Genomic DNA, 19,480 nt, shown 5'->3' on the forward strand with positions numbered 1-19,480 from the left:
CCTGCCTTGTACTCTACTCATGTTCTGGCCTGGCTGGAATCTGTCACTGAATTCTGAAAATACCTGGATGAAAGACACAGAGAATGATGGGAAGGGGGGTATAGAACCTAGCCTAGGTATAAAAGGTAAAATTTACATTTATTACTCTTCATATATATATATATATATATATATATATATATATACACACACTCTGGCTCTGCACACCACTGCCATGCAACCCTCTGAAGGCTGCCCAGAAGGGAATGCAGCTCTTGAGCTGAAAAAGGGTTACTTGTCCCAGCTCTAGAGCTCCAGAAACATAAAAAAGGAGGGAGACCTAGCTTTCCTATTCTGTAGTGGTCCACAGCCTAATGGCAGCACTAAATAAAGATGCTGGCCTCACTCTCAAAGTTAAGGAGATGCAAGTGACTTACGCTCTTTGTGAAGCAGTCCATCAGCATCTCAAATTCCTTGGCACAAGCATCCTTTTTCAGGTCCCCGTGGCCTGTCGTCTTGGAGGCAACGCACTTGCCGTACACAGAGGCCTGCAAAGATCAATCCCAGTCAGATGCTATATCTAAATATACAAGCACTTAGATACTTGTTCAACCTTGCTGGTTTCTTGAGGGCTAAGCCCAGAACGCCTAACCATTCTTTTTCAGATTTTTAGGGTGGACTCTCTGCAGGGAGGGAATGCAACGGGCGTGTGGTGCGTGCAAAAAGCTTGCAGGAAGGTGGGCAAGACCCTGACTGAAGCGGCGCCAAGCAGCGCTTAAGAAGCATGGATTGGTTGATCTGTCAGCCAGCCAGTCCGTGCCTTCAAAGCTCTCCCTTTCACATACAGCAGGGAGCGACGTTTTCCCACCACCCCGGGCAGCCTTTTCGCCTGAGATCTTTCCTGTGGCACTTGTGGGGTTCATGGGTGTAGCATAGCTGTCAACATTTCCCCCTTTTAAAGGGAAATCCCCTTATTCCCTCGCAAGAAAAGGGAAAAGTTGACAGCTATGGGGCATAGCCAAGGGGGTTGGGAGGGTCAGCTGCCCCCCTAGATCAAGTAAAACAATAGAAATAACTGACCAAATCACGTCTGTTCTGCCTCCCCCCTAACAAAAATCCTGGCTACGCCCATGGTGGGGTTGCTGATACTGATCTACTTTGCAGACTTGTAAGGATTACTTTATTATTTGGCCAAAATAAAAAAAGTAAATAAAGTAATCCTTACAACAAAAGATTAAATCAGATGTAATTTGGCGTGGGTCTGTTAAAAATCTGGAAAACCAATAAATATCATTTGCACCCCCACCCCAGATTTTTAACAGATCGACACCAAATTACGTCTGATTTAATCTTTTGCTGTAAGGATTACTTTAAAAACACACACGCCCTCCCAATGAAAAGTGTCCCCTGGGCGTGGAAGAGAGAGAGAGAGGGAGAAGGGTGCCGTTGCCATGACGACAAGCCCCGTACCTGCTCCCCACAACCCGCCAGCAACTCGGGGAAGCGCTGCAGCCTCTCCCGGACGCGACCCCAGACTCCTCGGCTAGACATGGCGGCGGCCAGCAACCCTCCGGCCGCTACTAGGCGGCCGCAGACATCACCACGGCGGCGCCTTCCGCGGCGCAGCTCCCATTGGCCCAGCTGAGCTCCGCCGCCCGCTGATTGGCCCCCGCGGGGCCGAACTCGCCAAAGATCTCCGGAGTGAACCGCAGCTCCATTATGCCTCGTCCTGATTGGGCCGCCGCTACGTCCGATGGCGTAGAACGTTTCTTGCCCTTACCGCTGGTGGCGGCGTCCGGCTGTGACAGCTACTTCCCGCTCGCCGGAGGATTGGATTGGCTGGGCTCGCTCAGGCTCGCCGTCCGATTGGAGCACGTCAAGTTCCGGAAGGCGTGACGGTGAAGCTTCCACATGCTCGGGCTCGGAAATTGCCATGGCGGCGGTACCTCTGCGGGATCGGCTGAGCTTCTTGAGCCGGGTATAGAAGGGAGAAAGCGCTGCTGAGTGGGAGCTTGGGGGCGGGGGTGCCGTGGGGAAGAGCGCCTGGGGTGCCTGTTGCTGGTGTGGTAGTTTGTCAGTGTTGCTCCATTTAAAATCTCTGGGTTTGGAAATACACCTTGCCAGAAAAAGGCTCGGCGGGGAACCCTTTTCCCCTGACACCATTAGTGAAAGGAGCTTCTTTTTCTTTTGGAAAAGCAAAAAGAGGGAGCATCCACTCATCCAGCACTTGCACACCGAACTGATGCGATCTTTGTGAAGAGCTTCACCAAATTATTCTATTGCAGTTACGAATGGGGCTTGAGCCTTATAGCACAATTGTTGAGGGTTATAGCGATGAAATCTTTATACAAAAGCATATTTCTTTGAGATAGTGAGTCAAAACTCCCAGGGCCAGATTACCAAATAGGCAGAGTAGGTACGGGCCTAGGGGCACCATGACAACGGATCAAAATGATATTGGTTTGATCTTGAAAGAAAATTACAATCAAGCTTTCTTAGTTCAGTGTCATCCTGGTAGAGCCAAGGGAGGGGCGAGATTTCAACTGCCTAGGGGCCTGCACAGGTTTGCAGTATATGTTTGCCTCATGTAGGAGTCTTTGCTTTGATAATAAGACTAGATTTGGTTGCTTTGGGAACTTTACAATTGCGCCAGATGAAGTGATTAATGGGGGTGGAGATGTATAATACTGTAATGGTCATCATCCCCAAGAAGGACTAGTGTATGAGTTGGTCTTGTTCCATCCTCGTAACTGTGATTTGTGCTAGTTGTTTCTAAGCTGCTGAGTTGTCAGGGCCACCATGCTGTAATATGGTCACATAGCTTGAAACTGGGATGGGAACTCTTGTAAATCCTGCAGTTCAGGTGTTATGGGAAAAAGAAAGCTTTATGGATGAATGTTTACCTCAGTAACAATACAAAGTCTGATTAAACTGACCAGTTGCTGCACCAGAAAATTGTATCTGGAGCAGATACATCATTAGTAGTATTAGTATTACTTTATATACCACATATGCCAAAATGGCTTCTAAGCAGTTTACAACTATGAAATCAATTATAAAATCCATACATAATTGGTTGTATCCAACTACGTTCTATTCAGTCAACCTGTTGAAATTAATGAACCTTGTGTTCATTTACAGGGCTCTGAACAACTTATATCCAGGTTACCTTGCCTAAAGACACAAAATAGTGTCTTTGGCATCCTCAGTTCAGCACTATGAAATACTCTGCCAATAGAGATTAAGCAGAACTTTTCTTTACTACAATCTGTGACTGTTGTCAAGTGGAGCTGTGGGTTTGGGGGTGGGATACTACTTCTTAGCTGCAGCTTCATGGATCGAGTCAGGAGTAGCATGCAGGGACAAAAAATGCAATTCTTGCCTTTTGAGAAGGTGCCGTGTTATTTGTCTCAGTGACTTTTCTTTTTGTGTGTTTCTTTCTCTCTCTTCCCCCTTTCCCATTCCAGCTACCCATTCTAATCAAAGGTACCTCAGATGATGAAGTCCCATGCCCGGGGTACCTGTTTGAAGAGATGGCCAGTATCCTTTGCTCCCTGAAAGAGTTGGCTCTTCGGTCTCAACTGGGGGTTTCTTTGGTTACTGTGATGCTTGCTTTTCCTAGGAAGAGCAGAGGCTAGTGATTAGAACAGAGGCCCAATCTATCTAATGACGTGGGAGCTAATTCAAGCAGAAGTTAGCTCAATACAAATTGCTTCTTTGCCTTTTGGGTGACATCTGTGATAGCTGATTATTCTGGTATGAAAAATAAGAAACGTAGAAAACAGCAGTGTTTACTAAGCTACTTGGATTCCTAGAACAGGGATGGTATGGGGAACCTATGGCAATAAGGCTCGTCAGACCTCCCTATTTGGTCCATGAGGCCATTTTGACCAAGCTACACCCACCAGCCCTACCTTTGATGTCATATACACTGTGTCATATATAGTGTGGGCCAAAGGGAATTTTCAGACATGGCCAGTCAGGTGATTGTTAGCACCTGCAAAGACCTGCGCACAGCACTTTGCAAGCCCCAACTATCATCTGATTGTCAGGGCTTGCAAAGTGATGTGCTCAACAATCAGCTGATCGTCCATGGAGGCAAAAATGAGTGACCTGATGGCATGGAGATATTGGAGGATTGACAAGTGGACAGCCCCGCCCACCTATCAAATGTGGACTGCAGAGAGTGGGGTAGATAAGGAGCCAGCCCCCCTCCAGATACATGCATATGCTTTCCTATCCCTTCCCAATAATTCACCCACACTTTAACCCAAAGTATATCTCCAGCAAGTTTAATTGTTTCAGATCTGCACGTAAACTTTTTTAAAAAAGAAAATTCCACTGTTGCTATATGCCAAAAACAAATAGCATTTCTTACTCTGCTGAAGGAGAGTACAAGTCAAATCATAGTGTGGCATAAACAGCAGCTGAAACCTGGCACCTTGGGCAGGGCCTGGCACGACCTTCCAGGTGATCCTTCACCATCAGTCCCTTTACTTTCCTGGCTCCTTAACATCACAAACTTCCAGAGATCTCACATGACTCAGCAGGAAGCAGTCACTGCCTTCTTGAGTACCTCCTCAATCGCCTTCAGAGCAACTCGTGTAACGTCAAGTTGAAGGTAATTGAAAGAGGGTAGAGGAAAAGGGTTGCTCCTTAGAGCAGAGATGCCCTTAGATCTTGAGACAACTCCCCTTTGCTTTGTGGATTTCCAGCCCAGTACTCCTAATCCCAGCTAAGCCTCCCCTCTGCATCCTCAGGTGCTGAAGATCCTGCTCCACATGTGCAGCCATGGCTCCTCACATTTCCTTCTGCAGCTGAAGCGGAATGCTTCCTTCATCCAGGAGGCCACAGGTAGGCAAGACGTGGTGGGTTGGCTATATTGATAAACAAGGAAGAGTATCTTCCTAATATTCATATAACACTTTAAGGGCCAAACGTAATCTATATTAGCTCCATATCTGTGCTCTTAAGTGCAGGGTTTATTCTGAACTCCATTGACCAGAGTATGGTGCCTGACCTAAATTATCACAACTGATGATTTCTCCCCACATTCCACTGAATATAGAGTTGTTATTTACTATTGCATTTTACTGTTTAGGGAAGCTTTGAATGTTTGATGGATTACTGTATTTTAATATTTTGTTGGAAGTCGCCCAGAGTGGCTGGGGAAGCCCAGCCAGATGGGCGGGGTATAAATAGATGATGATGATTTATTACTGATAACTAAAGCAAATGATGAAATGGACCTATGCAACACTTTCCACTTTTCAACAAATACCGAAATAAAAGTGCCCATAAAAATTCAGAAAGAAAGTGCCCTAGAAATTCATGTTATGCAAGAAAACTCATTGAGAGGTAACTGCTCCTCCAACAGTTCACTTCTCAATGAGTTTTCTTGCATTACTGGATTTCTGGGGGCATCTTTATGGGCACGCACCATAATTGTACTGTAATATCTCTCCTTTATATATTTTGTTTTGCCACATAATAAGTTGCAAGACACTGTGGATAAACATGTCTTTTTTCTGTTTGGGCCAGTCTTCAATGTTGGGAATATTAGCACCGTAAAGTGCTGCATAGGCGGTTTTTTGCTGCTGAGAGACAGTGAAATTAATCAACGCAACGGTTGGTCTTGGGACTGTGCAAGGGAGTGGGCCCCAGGAAACCTACCTTGTTTAGGGCACCCAGGTATGAGCCCCTCTCTCACACCTGCTCCTCTGCCTTGCAGTGTTTGCAGGGCCTCCTGATCCTCTCCATGGCAACAGCTTGTATCAGAAGGTGCGGGTGACTGCGCAGGTGAGTAAAAAGTCCTGGTCACAAGAGATCTGGGCAGGCTCTTAAAGTCCTTTCACATGGTAGGCTTTCTGCCTGGCTTCTTCACCTGGTTGCCGCTAGCGTACTTCTTTCCTTTGCAGGACCTGGCAAGCGCTTTGTTTTCAGATGTGTTGCTACCCCAGCCTGTTGCTATTCCACCTAAAGAGCTGCCTTCAACAGGTAAGCCACTTATTCCCAGGGGAACAGAAATCTATTCAGCATCCAGACTCCTCCTGAAAAGTCTTGGATCCTTTTGCACTTATATATATAAAACATTTAATTAGTTTTTTTTAACATATCATTTTCAACAATAATTAAACATACTTTTATATCTTATACAATTTTTTGACTTCCATCAATCACATCTGAAAATTTTCCAATCTATTCACTTAATTTACATTTCTTACTTTCACTATTACACTTAAATCTCATAACTAATATCTCTCTTCTTTTTCTACTTTGCAATATTTCATATATTTCTCCTTACAAAACTTATTGTACTCCTACTAGCGTAATTTGTTGATTACGTTTGCTCTTCAAATAGTTTGTATATTTCTTCCAATCTTCTGTAAATCTCTGGTCCTGCAGGTTTCGAATCCTTTTGCACTTTTTCAAAACAGTTCACTTCCGTATTCAACAGAGTGTTTCACTTTTTGTCCTGTCTATACAGGCTTTTCAGTGTGGATTCAACCAGCACTGCTTCTTGCAGGGGGAGATGCAAAAGTGGCCTTGGAACCTCCCCCTGTTCATACTGTTTGACCTGAAACCATATTTTTTTTAAGTCCAGAAGGCTCAGCTAGCGCTTGCCTGTGAGCAAAATATCCCTGATGCTTTTGTGAGGTGGTTGAGATAAAAACTTCAGTATGGAATCTGATTTTCATGTGCAACTATTTAAAAAGGGACCTTGTAAGCTATGATTGTCTATCATAAGGACACACCACACCCAACCCTTGCATGTTCTGTTGGTGCGAAAGGAAAGCCGTACTCAAGGCAACCTAAGACTTCCCATGTCAATAGGCTGTTCATGCTGACTTCCCATCTCACCTTGACGTGATAGCATATGCATGCTGGTAGGAAATAAGCATGCCACCACCATACTGAGCTTGCTTTTCATTTATGCTTGTTTTATCGCCTCTCTTTCCAGGAATGGGCTCCAGGCCCAGCCCCCATGGCTCACTCCAAGGCTTTGGCTTTGAAAGAAGTGGCTCCGGTAAGCATTGGGTTTGGAAGTCTTGAGTGTTACTACTACTGTCCTTGAGGAGCACCCCCAGTTCTTAGGACAAGGTCACCATGCTGCCTGCATGCTGGATCTCAGCCCCTGCTCCAATGCTACGTGATACCTGCCAATAGCTCTCCTCTTGGCTTCTAAGCCACTTTGAGAATTTGCACTGTAAAGAAGGCCAACATGGTTCAGGCAAGGGCAACTGAGGCCCTGAAATGAAGGTACTGAAGGGAAGGACCCAAGTCTTTTCCTGCATGAAGCTTTCATCTACTTAGGGCAGCATTGTTCTCCTGCTCTAGAAAGAGGAACATCAGCAACCAAACATATCCTAGTATCTTGAAGATCCAAGGCTGGTATAAGTGGAGGAAGCCTCTTTCAGTGGTCTTGGACTCGTCTTCCATTCTTGGGCTCTCTTTCCAGAATTAACGACTATGGTTTGGTGTCCTTTGGAAGGCTTCTTCCTGTGCCCTGGGGTTTTCTCAGTGTCTATAGTGTATAGACCAACAACTTTCAGATGTTGCTTGACTGCAGCCCCCATCATTTCTGACCACTGGCTATGTTGGCCGGGGCCAATGAGAGTTGGGAGTCCAACAACATCTGGAGGGCACCACGTTGGCTGCTTGTGGTATAGGCTGACAAACCACTATGCCCTGACCTGCCCTGACCTTTGTTACTGTTGCAGCATCCACTGGCAAAGTTCTGCTGGCCACCATCCAGAAGGCAGCGGAGGTGGTTGCCAATGCCATGCTCCCTGGTCAGGAGCTCCCTTGTCCCCATGGTAGGGAGCTGAAGGATGATGCCTACGAGCCAGTGACAGCACCTTTTCCAGGCAAAAGCTCCGTCTTGCCTACAAAGCCACCTTCTGTCATTGTCCATAAGAAGCGAGGTAAGTGCCTCTGAATGACAGCTGCTGGGAATGGCAGGTGGGTAGAGTGCTGCTGTTTGTGCTCAGGTCTTGCTTTTGGACTTCCTGTGAGCATCCTGCTGGCCACTGTGAAAACAGGAAGTTGGGCTAGAAGGGCCACTGGCCCGTTCAGCAGGCTTTTCTTATGCTCTTATAAAGCATGGTATATCCTGTTTTCAAAACTTGTATGGAAACTTTATAGAAAGAGGAGCAAATGTTAGGCACTTAGAGCTTCCCTGCATTAGTGAGGTGGAATAGAAGAAGGCACTTCTAGGGTACAACTGTCTACTAGCTGGTGCAAAATAATATTGTAATTCAAGCAAAATCCTTTTCATGTTGCTCGTACTGGGAGTGTTAATAACAAATTCTTATCCCAGATCTTGCTCTGGGGATGGGAGGCAAGTTGACGACTCTCTGGTTATGGATTGTAGTTTTTTGGCGTTGAGATACGGTGGGAGGGGTGTGCAGATGCCTTCCCTGAACTTAGTTTCTGAGATGCGATGGGCTTCAGTTCTTCCTCCATGGCTGCTCCTCTGAAAATCTTTTGCAGCGACCCATCAGCCGGGGCAAGCAGGAGGTGGCTGGGAGGAGCTGGACAGTGGGCAAAGCTCCCAGAATTCCTTGCAGGAGAACAGTGAGCTGAGTAGGACATCGGATTCCTACAGTAAGTCGGGCAGCGACAACCACTCAGGTGCTCTGGAGCCAGGGAGCATTGCTGAAAGGTGAGCGAGCTGGGGAGGGCAAGTGGCTGGGAATGGGCCTGGGCCAACTGCTTGCACCTTCAAGATGCACCTGTATGTGAGAATCTCTTGTGGGGCATGGGGGAGAAAGAACAGGCTTGTCAGCTTCCTTCTCCCCACCATTCACAGGACAGATGCTGAGAACCTTGGCGACTGCCTGCAGGAAGTGAGCCTCGTCAGCAAACTCACCACAGGCTCCAAGGTGTTCCTGACACGCGAGGAGACCCAGCATTTTATCAAGGAGTATGAACACCCTTTCTAACCAAGCCGTCTCTTGACCCTTCTCCTCCTCACTTCCACCTCTTCTGCATTACTGTAGAAGTACTCAAAACACATCGGGTAGCATTCTCCTGACCAGCTCCCTCAGCAGAAGCCCTGTGTGAGGACCTTTGCTGGAGCAACAAGACTCTTTCCTGCCCCCCATGCCCCTATGAAATTGGATTTGGGGTGGGAGGTAGCAGGAGAAACCAGCATACAGGTGAAGGGGGGGAGGACTGTTCCACCTGGCAAACTGCAATGCTTGCACAGAAGGAACAATAGAAAGAATGTGATGTTGAATTCCACCCATAGCCCAGCCCCAGTCCTTGCATGGCTATGCATCCATTTTGTATCTGGGCCCAAGCACTTGTGCACTCGAGACAAAAAATCCAAATGGTGCCTGTTGCAACATTCATTAGCAATAGGAACAGCTGGCAGCTTGCCACTTCTTAATGTTTTTCTTACCCCCCCCCCACCTGCCTCATTTGTGAAGAACTGTCCATTAGTCATGTAAAAAGGGTGCTTTGATGCTCCTTGCCCCTCTTGGATTAGGAGAGCAAGGAAGGTCCAGGAGAGACCAGGCCACTCTTTTTTTTCCCCTTGCCTTGCAAAACTTCTCCCTGCTCTTCTCTCTCTCTCTCTTTTTTTTTTTTTGGCTGTTGGGCTCAGCACTGTCCCTCTCCATAGGTGTGGGCTGCTGAACTGCGAAGTGGTCTTGGCTATCCTCAACCGAACCCTGAAGGACCCCAGTGAGTGTGTTTGCATGGTGAGTCTACTGGAAAAGCAATTGTGGAGGGAAAAACAGTCTGGATTACTTCCAGCTCAGAGCTGAAATAGCTGTTGGGAAATGGAACTCTTTGGCCACATTGGGGGGGGGGGGGGCTGGCTGCAATCTCATTGAGGGTTGGAGCCTAGGACTAATATTTTTTTTTATTGCCACATAAGGGTGGGCTGTGGAGCAAGAGCAGCTTCGGTTTGTTTCTTTCCAGTGAAGCAACATATTATGAGAGGCCCAAATGAGTGCTGATGTTCAAGCTGGACCCAGTGTGCAAGCCCAGGATCTTCTTAACCCTGCTGCTTTCCTTTCTCCCCACAGAGAGCCATGTGTGCCATCTATTCCCTCATGTGCTCCGACTTGCTCTCCCATGATCAGATATTGGCCATTACTCAGCAGCACTTGCAAGAGCTCAGTCAAGAGAGTCCTGGACCTGTAGCCAACAAAGCAACAAAGGTAACTCCTGCTTATGTTTCCACCTTTTGTGTATTGAAATCCTCAAGGGACGCCCCATCAGTCCCACCCTGGCGAGGGATAACTGTAGGCCTATGGTTTTCTACCAGTGTGCCGTGACACCCTGGGGTGTCTTGAATGATAGTCCTTGGTACCACGGGCAACAAAGGCCTCTGTCCCTCTCTCCTCTGATGCCCTCTTGTGTCTCTGCCTCCCAAAGGCTTGCACACCTGTTTGTTGCAGCAGCCCCGGCTACAATCTCCCCAGGCTCTTCGTTGTTTTGCTGGGCTTGTTCCTTCTGCACACTGGGCATGATTGTGTGGGTGGACATAAAGTGGCTGGTTCTATACGTAGCTGTTTTACTGCTCCATTTCACTTGTTTCAGTAGACCAAGACTGGAATATCTCCCTTCGTTCTGCCTCTGGTGCATTCTGGGAGACTTTTGCCTGCTTTTCGGCAGTGCACGTAACCTAGTTTAGGTTCTACAGCTTGTGCATTGTGGCTTTAATAGAGATGATACAATCATCTGCCTAGAGAAATCTGACCTAGCCACAGTTGTGCATGCCTTGGTTACGCCCCTATTAGATACTGTACTGTGCTGTGCTGTATGTGGGGCTGCCCTTTAGGGTAGTTTGGAAACTACAACTACTGCAGAGCATGGCTGCTAGAACATCTGAGGCAGCTGGGTGCTGGATCACAGAATCAAAGAATTGTAGAGTTGCAAGGGACCCTGAGTTGCAGTCCAGCTCCCTGCAAGGCAGGAATATGCAGCTGTCCCATATGGGGAACGAACCTTCAACCTTGGCATGTTGTTGCTTATCTTCTTCCATTGGTTACATATCTATTCATTTCAGGTGCTAACATTTGGTGGTGGTTTTGCCCTTTAAAAAGTAGCCCTAAATAGTTTGAGACAATGCTAGCTGAAAGTTTACCTACAGCTGCATGAGCTTGCCTAAGCATTGAGATCAGTGTCTGAGACTCTGCTGTCGAGAGCTGTTAGGCTGGTGGGTCTGGGAGGCTGGACTTCCTCTGTGGTAGCCCCATACTTTTAGAACATATGATGTCATTACTGCTGATCTCTCTCTCTCTCTCTTTTAAGAAAACACTCTAAAACACATTTCTTCAGGTCTGCATTTGGCTGAATTGGCACTGTACTTGAAAACAATATTTCACTAGGTTTCTTTTGGGTTTGGGGTTTTTTCCCACATGCTTTGGATCCTTATGAGGTGCCTGGGGAGGTCCGTGTGGTGTGAAAGGAGACTTAAAATCTTTTAGATAAATAAATGTCTTTGCTATAGCAGCTCTTCAAGATTGCCTGAGAACAAGGCATCGAAGAGTCAGTGGGAGAAGACAGTAGTTTCTGCCCAAAGTTGATAGCGTTGTTGAAACTAAGACCTGATCTCTGCCTGGAGGGAAGCACTAGGCCCCTCACAGTAATCCAGTGGTGGTGAACCTCAGGCCCAGGTTCCAGACACAGCCCTCCAAGCCTCTGTACCCAAACCCAGCCGTACCCTTCACTAGCCCTGCTCCATGGTCTCCTGGAATGCTTTTGCCTGGCTAAATTGTGCCCTTGAACTGGGATGACAACCTTTTGCTTGCTTGGATGGAGGAAGGATAGATGTGGTGGCTGGTGTGTCACAACCTCTGAGTACTTTCATTGTACAAAGGCGGGAATTGCATCAATTGCTCCACCAACCTTTTGCCTCTGGCCATCCCCACCATTGGTTTGTGGCCCCTGGAAGGCTGCCCTGCCCATGTGGCAATGCAGCCCTTGGCCTGGAAAAGGTCCCCCATGCCCTGCATTAGTCACTCTGAGCTTTGCAAGGAAGAGCAAGATATACAAACAGAAACTCAAGAAAGCAGACCCTTGAGCACAGTAAAAGTGAATGCAGCAGGGAGGGGTGGAAGTGTTTTCACTAGCCTGGGATGGAGTCGCTATTGGTCCTCTGCCTGTTGTTAGGCTCTCTTGCTCTCTCTTTTTCTTGTGGTGGGTAGAGCCCTCCTTTCCCTGCTTCTGCTACTATTCTTCTCATACTTGGCACACTCCCTCTTTCTCTTCTGCCCCACTTTCAACAGATCTTGCGTCAATTTGAAGCACTCAGCAGGAGCCATCCCACTTCCAAGACCTCTTCTCCGGTTCCCGGCCACTGTGCCCCTGCCAGGACCACACCCAAGCGTCCTGATGACTTACTGGCGGATACAATGCCATTTGCAGAAGAGGCTATCCTCAAACCCCTGAGTCTCGCGCCACAGCCCTCCCAAGTACCTGAAGTCCTCACCAGGGCTGTGCATCCATCAGAAGGGCAGATGCTGGAACCTGGGTCCTCTGGCCAACTTGGAATTAGCCAACCACCTGAGCTTGGCCAGCAAGGGCCAGAATGCAGACTCCCAAACCCTGAACCCCAAGAGGACAGGCCTCCAAGAGGTGATCCAGATGGCACAGTTTCCTTGTTTGCCGGCATGGAGCTGGTCGCACCCTCAAGCATGATATTAGCAGATGCTCTGGAGCAGGAATGTATACCTCCAGATCCCTGGACAGCACCTTGCACTGGGAGCGCCAGAGCCACTGAGGATAACCAGGGACCATCTGCTTTTTCCTTCCTCAATGCATAGCAGTTCCCTTTGGGCTATGGGACAGCTTGAGATAGCACCAAATGGATGCGTTTTTCTAGCTCTCTCTGAACTGTTACACAGCTGCCTATAGCTAGAGGGTGCGATTCTCTTATGCTGTTGTTCTTCATTCCCGAAAGAGGGGAAGAGGCAACATCTCTCGCTACACCTCTTATTTCTGCTAGGTCATTGCAAGCATGAAGGAAGACATGAATGTTCAACACTGCCTTTTTATTTTCATTGTTTTCAGTGTTTCTTATTGAACAACAAAAGCACAATCCAACATCTACAATATAGTCTGTTTTCATATAACTGGTTGCTGCAAAAGTGACAGATATACTCCCTTTACTCTTCCCTTTTCAATTTAAAATCCATTTCCACTTTTATGTTGTTGTTTTTCTACGTCCTCTGCTTGTTACCTTGGGATTCTGACCATAAGAAATGAGGCAGCCTTAAAGAACACTGGCAAACACTAAGGCGCTTCTGATTCTGTTGTGCCAAGAACTGAAGGTGAGCTAATGGTGAGGTCATTTTCATAGTCAGCAACTTCTGCTATCCTTAAACCTCAGTTCAGCCTTACTCTACAGCAGTCTCCAGTCCTACTGTGGACTGGGTGGCTCTCTGTACTGCCTGGTTCTGCTGAAGCTTGAAATTGAGCTAACTCTTATAGCAAAATCTACTCTCTCCCCACTCTTTCTTATGGGTCCAGGCAGGCAGATTGTAGCAGAGTTGCTGTCAGGCTCTGTACATGAGTGGGGCTTTGAACATACAAACCACCAGGATATTAGAAGTGGTACAGCTGGCATTGCTTACCAGCACACTCCATTCATCAAATCCTGTAGCACAGAGCCTCCTGCAAAGCTTCAATCAGAACAGAGAAACTTTCTGTTGGGATTATTTATTAATAAACAAGTAGAAAACAACATAATGCCCCAATGTAAATGGAGGTGTTTATTCTTAGAGTGCTATATTCAGTTCCTGTCTGCACCCTTTTACCTGCTTCACGGGTACTTGGTTCAGGAAATACTATACACTATATCAGGGACTTCACCACAGCTGTGCCGTAACCAGATCTGCTTCCAAGTGGTGACTGTTCTGTGGTTAGGCCATGGGAGGGGAGTATACTCCGCACTTTCATATATGCCAGAACTGGTCCCTGGTACAAATTAAGCCCTGCCTTTGGATTTCCTATCACCAGTATTAATAGTAACTAATACTGTTGAGATGAATTCATACAACAGGCGCATGCAGCTATTAGTAGATATGTTTCTCAAGTCATCATCTACACTCAGAATGACTTTGGTGTGTTTTTTTTAAGGAGCCCTGGGCAAACTATTGACAGACACTTAAAAATTGAATGGGGGGGACGGAGAGATATGATAATAGGGTTTTAGGTGTTTTCTCCAAAGTTAAATAGAACCTCTCCATCTTCTCTCGTATGCACTCCCATCTGCTCCCAGAGCATTGGAACCACAGGACAGGTTTGGATAGCATGGGGTCAGGGAGAGGGAGGTGCAGTTGTATAGTGCAAGCAGAAGTCCTTGCATGAACAGGACAATTTTGTTGGATGCAACCCACAGCGGCTGGTGACGTCACAGGAATCTTCCAAGAGAACCAGTGTGGTGTAGTGGTTAAGAGCGGTGGACTCGTAATCTGGTGAACCGGGTTCGATTCCCCGCTCCTCCACATGCAGCTGCTGGGTGACCTTGGGCCACTCACACTTCTCTGAAGTCTCTCAGCCCCACTCACCTCACAGAGTGTTTGTTGTGGGGCAGGAAGGGAAAGGAGAATGTTAGCCGCTTTGAGACTCCTTAGGGTAGTGATAAAGCGGGATATCAAATCCAAATCCAAACTCTTCCAATAGGTCCCCACAACATTAATGCAACCACCTTTCTCACAGGAAAATGCATTGTGATGAATCTTCCTGCCAAGTTAACAATTACTTTTCCAGCAACTCCCTTTGACAAACAGTGGCTTGCTGATAACAGGGGTTCTAGCTGGGGTTTCACCATCTCAGTGGGTTACTGATGTTTGCAGTCCACCCTGTCTAGAATTGGCTTATATGAAGAATGCCATACCTTACACTTCCCCCTTACAAAAAAGAAAAAAGGTGAAACTCTAGAGACCAGGATTAACCTTGCCTTAGTCAGGTTCTTTAAAATGTACACGAAACAAAACACATTCTCCAGATCTGCAGTTTCCATTAGTAACCGAGGATCATTTTACAGTACAAGATGTTTTTAAACATCTCCTTCTGTGAGCTACTGGTCAATGACAGGCTCAATATTTGCAACAAAGGATAAATAATCTAAAACCAAAAAAATACTTCTGAGATCTTCATTATTATATGGCAGGGCTTTCTGTTTCCTTTTGGTCAGTAATTGGCCCGGTACCTTAACTAGGCAGCCTGGCTTCTGTTCTTGCCATGTTTCACCCCCTTGCCTAACTTTATCTACCACTAGCTGTCTGCCTTCCCCTTTACTTTGTACTCAGTTGCCCTTTTTTCAAATAGGCATATATATATTTATATCCCTTGCAAATGGGCTGGTATGGGCGAGAAGAGGGCTTGCTTTACTGTTGTTTACTGGCTACGCACAAAATAGCTAAAAGCTGTACCATTACAGTCAAAATGCTGAATGGATGGACCAATGATTTGGTCTTGCGTTCTGGCTCTTTTGTAGAACTAGAATTGTTTTAGAGAGGTTCCTCTTTATTGATAAGGAGAATCTGGTTATTTCCAGCCAGAAGCGATATTGCTTTAGGGAAATGTGACCCCTTGAGCAGGTGAGGCAACTCTGAATCCATGTGAAAAGAATGTAAAGGCCTCTTTGTTCTGCGGCATTTAACTTGATGAAGATTCAGTTCTCATTAGCATTGATGGTGCAGCTGCCATTTCTTAAAAAGCATACTACTTTTCCCTCTGAGAGCACACCTGTCCTGACTTTGTGTGCTATCAACCACTCTGAAAGGGATTTAGGGGGGGGAGTGTGTGTGTGTGTGCGCGTGCGCGTGCACAAAGTCCTTTATAGAAAGTACACCCTCTTCTCATCAAGCCTAAGATTGAACTGCTTAAGTGGAATCTGTCTGGCACTCAAGGTGCTGGCCTGTTATTAATTGTGCTATGCTGTATTTGTTCCATTTTGCTGGGCAGCCAATGTGTAACTGATCCATATTATTTCTTGGTTTAATCAGGACCCTCAAATCTATTGGTCACCCTGCCTTGAGGCAAGCCAGAAACAGGCAAGCTGCAATCTGATCCTATCCATGTTTACTCAGAAGTAAATCTCACTTTATTTGCGTGGGCGTTCACCCAAATAAATGTGTATCAGATGGCAGCTTTAATTCCCTCTACACAACTTGATCTAGCATTGACTCCAATGGTCTGCACCATTTCATCCCACCTGCATCCAGTCTTTTTTCAATGTCCCCACTAGCTGTGTAATATAATCCCGCTTTGATGCTTTGATGCTTATCTCCTGTTTTCCCTCTTTTGCTCTTAATACTCTAACTATCCCTATTTGTCACAGCTGTTCCTTCAGTTGGTGAACATAGGGATGCTCACAGGAGAGGGAGGTAATAAACGTTGCATTGTATCTGAGAAGAACCACACTTATGCCGTTTGGTGTTCCTAAATCCACTGAAACCAATAGGCTTAAGCAAAACTAACCTTGCATAGGATTGGGTTGAAATTTTATAAAACATGGTAACACAAGCAATGGAATGCAGATTGCAGCTGAGAGCACACACTAGATTTATGATCAGCACTATGTTTGGCTTCTGTTGAGTGTGTATGAAAAGTGTTCTGACCTGTCCCAAAATGGGGTGGATTAAGTATTCCCCGTCTCTCTTATTTCCCCTGTTATTTTGAGAACTCTTACAGGATTGCTGCTGTTTTAACCTAGCAGGGTTAAGAATAAAGCATAAGCTATGCCTGTTGGCAGGCAAGAATGACAATACAAAAACTCATGTGCTGTTCCAAACATCAAAATGCACCTTGCATAAAAGGCATGTAGATTATTATGTAATGTAATAAGTGTAAATAGCTTGTTAGAACAGGCACTGGTAGATGTTGCAGCAAGGGTACTGGAAGTATACAGAGTAAGGGAAGTTTATTTAAACAGTGTGATCATTCTGTTATATAGCTTTGATCTGAATGTGAGACAACATACGTAATTGAATTCAGAATTCAGAGTTCCCATCACCAAGGACCTGATTCCAATCCAAAGGCTTGCCAGAGGCAAGATGTGTAAATTTTACAATTTGTAAAACAGATGCCTAGAATTGATATTCCAAAGAACTGTAACTAAAATTTCCCTACCTCCCACTCCCCAACTTGCTACTTTTCTAAATGCAGGGTGGGTTTGTTTTAATGGAAAAGCATTCAGTCAAGTGAGCCCTAGCTTGTAGTGGTGCAGCCCAAGCCAAGGGTTGCTGCCACAGTGAGAACTAAACTGAAGTGATGCTAATTTCAGGGATGACTCAGAGCAGTTAAATTATGTCTGTTCATGCATCCTATCATGGTCTCCTTTCCTGGGCTGGTTTTGTACCTTTTTATCCACCCACAATACTGCCATTGAATATCCTTTCTCATTTAATACTTCACGTTGTGAGCATTAGCATAGCATTTGTGGATATTCTGGTCCTACCTTCAGCTGATTCCTTACTGGCAGTTAGAAGTCAGGCTTACTCACTTCACACCTCGTCTCTTAGGCATGGCTGCAATAGTGTTGAGATTACTTGGGGACCAAGAAGCTGGCTGAGCATATGATGCTGCCTTAAATGGGCATGCATTGCCATCACCTTTGAAAAAGAGATTGGGTAATTATTTGATCAGCTCCATACGTTTCAAGAACAGTCCACCATGAAATATAAAACAGCTACAGAGACAAAAAAAGAAGGACGGATACGATCAACTTAATTAAGTTTCCTAATTCATTTACATGAATGCGTTCATTCGTTCAAATGGATTCAGCCATGTGGTTACGATGACCAACCCCCATACCACAAGATCCCTGGGAGGGAAGGGATGCAGATTGCATTGTAAGCCAGCAATCGCTGGTGTTTTGGTCCCAAACCTTGTATGCATGAGCAGCCTGTACTGAAAAAATAAATAAAAATACTGCTGTTGGTTGTGGGAACGGGCTTCCTCTTTCGAGCGCTGGTTAAAAGTATTATTGCTGCCACGATGTTGACTAGCAACACGCATGGCAGTGGCTGCAGAAGCAGCAGTCGCTTTAAGGCAAGAAAAAGGAGCCTGCCTGGGACTTGGATCTCATAATAATAATAATAATAATACCGGTAATAATAATTTTTATTTATACCCCACCCTTCCTGCTTCAAAAACCGGGCTCAGGGCAGCTCACAACAAATTTAGAACACTTAATTGTAAAAGCAGCATAAAATACAGTATAAAAGCGTGAATAACAAAATTCAAAATTCAGAAATCAATTTAGGGGAAATAAGCATTAGATAATCCCCAGGGCTAGCTGGCTGAAGTGGTCCTACTTGGGCCAGCGAGGAGGCCAGGGGAGAATTAGTGTGGGATCCCAGAGTGGATAGTCTTCATAAAAGGGAAGTGGGAGGGAAGAAAAGGGAAATAAAAGATCACGCAAGAGACGGCAACGGGGGGAGCCCTGGAAGTTGCAACCGGGGTTCAGAGGGAGACCCCCGTTGGAAAGAGCGAAGGGGGGGGGGAATACCGAACAGACCCAGCAGGGAGGAAGTGCCTGATCTGGTTGCAGGACTAAGTCGGGGGTCGTCGCCTTTGTGGTGCAAGCCCCTCCTCCTCCTCTACACGCTTCTCCCCCCACAGCCCGCAAACGTCTCTCTCTCCTCGCGGGTCTCCCGCCCGCCGCCTTTCTTGCGCCCTCAACCTAGCCCCGGCGCCGGCAGAAGGACAAGTCGGCCAGCCGGTAAGGAGCCGGGCCTCTCCAAACTCTGGCCAATGCCGTGGCAAAGCGGAGGCGGGCCTCCCCTTCGCACTAAGTTCGCGTGTGCTTCTCACGGCGGCGGCTGCCGCTACGTCTTCCGCTGGTCTCCCTCGCTCTCTTTGCCGGGCCGTGGACTGGAGTCGCAGCCTCAGCATCAGGGGGCGGGAATTTCCCATAATGCTCTAGGCGGGCGGCCTGGGGGATGAGCGGGCATTGCGTCTGAGAATGACCCCAGCGCAGGACTAGGCCCCTACATCATAAAAGTGGGGGGGGGGAGCAGCCGCCTCCGGGGGGCATTTTTTTTTGGGGGGGGAGAGGTGTAGATAGAAACCCCCCCTCGGTTTAAGGCTAGGCCTTCCTCTCAGCCCAACAGAGCCTGTGTAGAAGCGGGGACGGGGGGGGGGGCGGCTCTCGCCATCATCACCTGAACCACCAGCGAGAAGGAGGAGGTTCGTTTTTTGGGTACCTGCGTGAGGTAAGTGTGTGAGAGAGAGCCATTTGTGATATAGAGGGGGGCCAGACAGTGGCCATCCTCTCTCTACCCCGCCTCCAACCCCGCCACCCTGCAGGCTGCTGCACGTTTGCATTGTTTTGCAGAGTCCTGCCTGAGCTGGCTTCAAACCCCAGGCTTTTGCAGAGCCCCTGGCCCTGTAATTGTAATTGCATCTTGGGATGGTGCTTCTTTGCAACTGTTAAAAAAGCACTGTGACAAGGAGGAGGAGCTCGAACTTGTTTTGGATGCCTTTCCCTTCCTCTTTGGAGAAACAAGCAACTCTTCCCCACCCGTTTCTA

General features: G+C 46.8%; 2 protein-coding genes across 13 annotated transcripts in view; both read left to right on the top strand.

Annotated features, from left to right (window-relative positions):
* Positions 1–1,752: 1,752 nt before the first annotated feature.
* On the top strand, positions 1,753–13,700 carry TEPSIN (TEPSIN adaptor related protein complex 4 accessory protein). Of its 2 annotated transcripts, XM_081899719.1 has the most exons (13): positions 1,753–1,957; positions 3,447–3,519; positions 4,509–4,600; positions 4,740–4,833; positions 5,711–5,778; positions 5,898–5,976; positions 6,941–7,006; positions 7,701–7,904; positions 8,473–8,644; positions 8,792–8,905; positions 9,608–9,686; positions 10,017–10,151; positions 12,225–13,700. In XM_081899719.1, exons 1-13 carry the CDS (start codon positions 1,913–1,915, stop codon positions 12,759–12,761), a joined length of 1,758 nt encoding a protein of 585 aa, XP_081755845.1. In that variant the 5' UTR covers positions 1,753–1,912; the 3' UTR covers positions 12,762–13,700. The 2 variants fall into 2 exon arrangements, with proteins under 2 accessions (XP_081755845.1, XP_081755846.1); XM_081899720.1 differs by lacking the exons at positions 1,753–1,957; positions 3,447–3,519 and having other exon boundaries at positions 4,511–4,627.
* Positions 13,701–18,649: 4,949 nt separating this feature from the next.
* The window catches only part of CEP131 (centrosomal protein 131), a 31,676-nt gene continuing 30,845 nt past the window's right edge, over positions 18,650–19,480 (top strand). For 5 of the 11 annotated variants that reach the window (XM_081903525.1, XM_081903531.1, XM_081903530.1 and 2 more), the window contains exon 1: positions 18,744–19,163. The gene's annotated coding sequence lies outside the window, so the exon portion shown is untranslated. Of the gene's footprint in view, positions 18,671–18,743; positions 19,164–19,480 lie in introns of those variants that run through there. The other 6 variants (XM_081903532.1, XM_081903534.1, XM_081903533.1 and 3 more) reach the window with 2 other exon arrangements.

Source organism: Podarcis melisellensis (genome assembly GCF_964234715.1).
Source record: "Podarcis melisellensis genome assembly, chromosome: 2".
In the NCBI taxonomy this organism is placed as follows: Eukaryota; Metazoa; Chordata; class Lepidosauria; order Squamata; family Lacertidae; genus Podarcis; species Podarcis melisellensis.

Coding starts and splice junctions, on each gene's coding strand:
- TEPSIN (XM_081899719.1), top strand. CDS start 1,913: ATGGCGGCGGTACCTCTGCGGGATCGGCTGAGCTTCTTGAGCCGG. Junction 1,958..3,446: donor GGCTGAGCTTCTTGAGCCGG/GTATAGAAGGGA, acceptor TTCCCATTCCAG/CTACCCATTCTAATCAAAGG. Junction 7,905..8,472: donor CATTGTCCATAAGAAGCGAG/GTAAGTGCCTCT, acceptor AATCTTTTGCAG/CGACCCATCAGCCGGGGCAA.